At 58.1% G+C, this 4695-nt stretch overlaps 1 protein-coding gene across 1 annotated transcript; it reads left to right on the top strand.

Annotated features, from left to right (window-relative positions):
• The first annotated feature begins 398 nt into the window (after positions 1-398).
• Positions 399-3290, top strand: LOC127036763 (lysoplasmalogenase-like). The gene is made up of 3 exons (XM_050927965.1): positions 399-449; positions 2199-2451; positions 2896-3290. Exons 1-3 carry the CDS (start codon positions 399-401, stop codon positions 3288-3290), a joined length of 699 nt encoding a protein of 232 aa, XP_050783922.1.
• Positions 3291-4695: the final 1405 nt, after the last annotated feature.

Genomic DNA, 4695 nt, shown 5'->3' with positions numbered 1-4695 from the left:
AGCAAGTGACAACAAGGAAGGATGCAGGTGGCAGGGCCAGCTGGTAGCCAGAGGATGGTGAGAGAGATTTAGCTAATCCCCCGCCCCCTCCGTCTCCCCTTCCTCACTAGACCCCACTCCCCTCCCAAAGCCGGGGAGAGTCCTGGCTCCCAGCCCCCCCTGCTCTGACCCCTGCACCCCACTCCTCACTCCCTCATCCACACACACCAGTTCCTCTTCCCCCTGCCGTTGCCTGCCTGTTACCGATTGGCGCTGGGTGGGGATGGGGCGGGAGGGACCAATTTCCCCCACACACACCCATTTGTGGCTCTGTTGAATCTGCAGAGCTCAAAGTCCAGGCGAGTGCCTGGAATTGGGAGCAGCAGCCAGGGTGCGTCCCGGAGCTCCGGCCCCACACCATGGACATTCTGGAGACGGATGCCTGCTACCCCCCGAAGTCTGCAGCTGATGTAAGGAGGGGAAAACTGAGGCACAAAATGGAGCCAAGTGGGGGATAGACCCTTGATGTCCTGGCGCCCAGTTCCCTTCCCCCACCCTGCTCTGAGCCACTAGGCTCCACTCCTTTCTCAGAGCTGGGGTGCTGCTGTTAACGGCTTCTGGGACTGTGAGCTGGTAAAGCTGGTCCATCAAGGCAGGATTTACCTCCAGCCCTTTCTTGTCAATTCTGCACCATTTCCCAAATCCTGCTTGAGCTGGTGGCACTGCTGGCCCCAGAGGGGCAGGGAAGCGGGGCTGGTAGCAGGATCAGCATGGTTAGCCCTGATCACAGTGATGGCGTGGGTGACCTTGAAGGCACAATATCCGTAGGTTTCAGAGTTAACACTGTTGATGTGAATGGGACAAGGTTACAGCAGTAGTTTTCAGAGTTAACACTGCTATTTTAGCATGAATGGGGCAGTTCACCCTTTGGAGAAGGAGCCTTAATGGGCTCTTCCTGCTAAAACTCTTGGTGGTGAAATAGTTAAAAAGTTGTTGCTGCCATCAGTAGGTGTCAGAGGGAATGTTCCCTGGGGATGAGTGGACATGGGCCTGGATTTTACTTTGGTGGGGTGGATGTTTCAGGTTTGTCATGGTGCCTGAGTTGAACTGCAAATTCCTGGGAAAAGTCTAGCTCATATATGAAGACAGAAAGTTGTGGTTGAAGTGATGCTGTCAGTAGCTTTCAGAGTTAACACACAGCCGCAGAGAAGAGGGGCTGGATCAGAAATGGGGTCGGGGATAGAGCAGGTGAAGTGGAACGTGGCTGTGATTGCTCTGGTATCTGTATTACCAAGGAAGATGTGTTACGTGACAGCAGTATGTTTCAGAGTTAACACTTCATTGAGGGGGTTACTTCCCAGCCCCACAAGGATGAGTCAGTGAGGTGAGTTGAGTAGATGTAGCTGGGGTATCTTGGTGGAAAAACAGTTAATAAGGTTGATCTCATTTGGGTTATCAGTAGGTTCCAGAGTTCACAAAACAGTGATGAAAGGGAGTCAGTTCTCAGTTCCACCAGGCCACGGTTCAGCCTGAGATAAGTAGATTTAGCTGGGTGCTTCTGGTAAGTCTCTTGTTAGTGGAATAGTTAACAAGGCCCATACACAGGGGGTTATCATTGATTTTCAGAGATAACACCTTGTTATCAGCATTAATAACATTCAGTGGTCTGTCAGTAGTTTTCAGAGTCAACACGGTGAAATAACTAACAGAACCGTTAGTTAAAATAGGTTATTGTGTGGTTTTGGCATTAATGTGGCAAAATAACTGAAAAACCCCATTTCTAAGAATGGATATGTCATTTATTTTGGCATGTTAACGCTGAAAATAATGATATCACATTGCCATGTTCACTCTGAAACCTACTGATATCACATTGACCACTGTCAATGAGTGGATAACAGTAGGTTTCAGAGTGAACATGGCAAACTAGTCAATGTCCATTATAGACTGGTGTAGTGATAAGTGTCAGAGTTAATATGGTGACTGTTAACAGGCCCGCTATTACAGAGTGGGAGATCAATAGGTTTAAGAGTTAACATGTTGGTCTGTTAGCTTTGGAGCTGACCCCGGTGGGAAATGACACGTCATTGCTGTCTGAGTCACATGGGATTGTTCCCTGCTCCCTGATTGGACCGAGGGATAGTGTCCATGCCGGGTGCGCCGTGCTCTCCCTAGTGTAGACGGACCCCGGCCGTGTCCATTTCCACCCCCCTCTGCAGGCCAAGAGCCACCACCTCAAGCTGCTGCCGTTCCTGGCCTCCTGTGGCCTGTACTTCGCCCTGTGGCTGCCTGAGCCCAGCTGGGTCAGCGCCGGTGTCAAGAGCCTCCCGCTCCTGAGCCTGGTCTGGTTCCTGACGGCCCAGGCCCGGGGTGACGGCGCCTGGACCCCGGCCGCACGCCGGGTCCGCTGGGGGCTGATGTTCTCCAGCGTGGGAGACTTCCGCCTCGTCTGGCCCCAACTATTTATCCCAGGTATGGGGCCAGGAGTGAGGGGCACCAGCAGAGTTCAGGGTGGGGAGCCCAGAACTGGCCTAGGGGGTGCTGCAGTTCGGAAGTGAGGAGCACTGGTGGGGGACGGAAGGGGGCATCCAGGGCTGGGCTGGGCTAGCAGGGGCTGCGGGTCGGGAGTGAGGAGTACCGGTGGAGGAGGGGAGATGGCACCCAGGGGGCTGCAAGTAGGGAGTGAGGAGCAGTGGTGGGGGAGGGGAGGGGAGGGGAGGTAGCACCCAGGGGGCTGCGGGTCGGGAGTGAGGAGCAGTAGTGGGGGAGGGGAGGGGAGGGGAGGTAGCACCCAGGGGGCTGCGGGTCGGGAGTGAGGAGCAGTAGTGGGGGAGGGGAGGGGAGGGGAGGTAGCACCCAGGGGGCTGCGGGTCGGGAGTGAGGAGCACGGCTCTCTGACACCCCCCTCCCCCACAGGGGTGGTGGCCTTCGCTCTGGCTCACGTCTGCTACATCTGGGCCCTGGGCCTGCGTCCCGCCCGCCCCTGGCTCCTGCTGCTGCTGGCGCTGGCCTGGGCCGGGGCCTACGCGACGCTGTGGCCCTGCCTGGGGGGCCCCTACGTGCCGGCCGTGGGGGGCTACGGGGCGCTGCTGGCGGCCATGGCCTGGCGGGCCCTGGCCCGGCCTCCCCCCCACCTGGCCGTGGCCACCGGCTCCCTGCTCTTCGTGGCCTCCGACCTGGTCCTGGCCTGGGACCACTTCTGCGCCCCGGTGCCCCAGGCCCGGCTCATCGTCATGGGCACCTACTACGCGGCCCAGGGGCTGATTGCAGCCTGGGCCCCCCGCGCCAGCCCCCGCTGGAAGGAGACCTGAGCCGGGCGCCCGTGACCTCTGACCCCAGGGGCAGTTGGCACTCGTGACCTCTGACCCCATCAGCGCCAACCTGCCTGTGACCCCAGCGACCTCTGACCCCATCAGCGTCAACCTGCCAGTGACCATGGTGACCTCTGACCCCATCTGCACCAAAGCACCTGTGACCCCAGCGACCTCTGACCCATCAGCGTCAACCTGCCAGTGACCATGGTGACCTCTGACCCCATCTGCACCAAAGCACCTGTGACCCCAGCGACCTCTGACCCTGACAATGCCAACCCATGTGTGACCCCAGCGACCTTTGACCCCTCAACCAACCTGCCGGTGACCACTGAGCCCACCAGCACCAACTCCCCTGTGACCCCAGTGACCTTTGACCCCGGGGCCAACAAGAACCAGCTGTCGCGGATGTTTGTTCATTGACCTGTGACCCGAGGGTCTAGAAGCGCCAACCTCCCCAACTAATGACCTGGAAGTAATTTCCCTGATCTTTGACCCTGCCTAAGTGCCAGTCAGCACAATTACAGCTGATTTGATGTCATGTGTTGTCTAACGTGGGCCGGGTCCTGGCAGGGGCTGGGGGGCTCCTGAGATACCAGAGAGACAAGTGGGGGGGGGGAGGAGTTTTGATTGGCCCAAGTTGGGTCTCCAGCTGTTGATGGGGAAGTTGACGTTTGTGACCTATGACCTCCCTCTACAGCCCGAGAGTGACCCCGTCCCCCTCCAACCAGGGAGAGAACCCAGGCGTCCTGGCTCCCAGCCCCCCTGCTCTAACCGCCAGACATAGGGTCGCCGGGTTTGCTCTGTAAATCTCTGGGCTGGGCCTTCAGGGGAAGCACAAGTGTGGGGAGCGTGGGGTGGGGCTGGCCTGGCCCCGCTGGCTGGGCACGATGGGGCGAGGAGCGGGAGCCAAAACCAACACGGGCTTGGAGCCAGACGCGGCCACCGGCATCAGAAATTCCTTCCATCAACGGGGGGCTGAGTGTGCCACAGCCCAGACCCCAGGGGCTGGAGATGCTGCTTTTTCCCAGTGGGCCGGGCTGGCTATGATAGCGCTTGGGGGGAGCTGTGCTCCAGGGTGGGGGTACGGGGGGGCTTTCGGATGTGGGGCTCAAAGTGTAGTGCCCTGGCTGAATCCCAGCCTGGAAGGTGGGGGCTTCCTCCTGGACTGCCTCATCCTTAAGCCCCTCCGTTTTCAGCGTAAATGAAAAACTCCTGGATTTTACAAAAAGTTGTGTTCATTTCCCTCCCCTCCCGATTTCCCCCCTGCTTTTGTGGAATGCAGATCAATAAAGAAATGATGTGTTTGATTAGAGCAATTCAAACCACGCGGCATGAAAGCGCTGGGTTACGCGAAGACATGAGGCCGGGCGGACGTGCAGACAGGGCCGCTGAGAGCGGGTTC

The sequence above is a fragment of the Gopherus flavomarginatus genome, chromosome 18 (genome assembly GCF_025201925.1).
Source record: "Gopherus flavomarginatus isolate rGopFla2 chromosome 18, rGopFla2.mat.asm, whole genome shotgun sequence".
NCBI classification, from domain to species: domain Eukaryota; kingdom Metazoa; phylum Chordata; order Testudines; family Testudinidae; genus Gopherus; species Gopherus flavomarginatus.
Note: the sequence above shows the minus strand (reverse complement) of the source record. Positions and strands in the feature narration are given on the sequence as shown.

Coding starts and splice junctions, on each gene's coding strand:
- LOC127036763 (XM_050927965.1), top strand. CDS start 399: ATGGACATTCTGGAGACGGATGCCTGCTACCCCCCGAAGTCTGCAGCT. Junction 450..2,198: donor CCCCGAAGTCTGCAGCTGAT/GTAAGGAGGGGA, acceptor CCCCCTCTGCAG/GCCAAGAGCCACCACCTCAA. Junction 2,452..2,895: donor GCCCCAACTATTTATCCCAG/GTATGGGGCCAG, acceptor CCTCCCCCACAG/GGGTGGTGGCCTTCGCTCTG.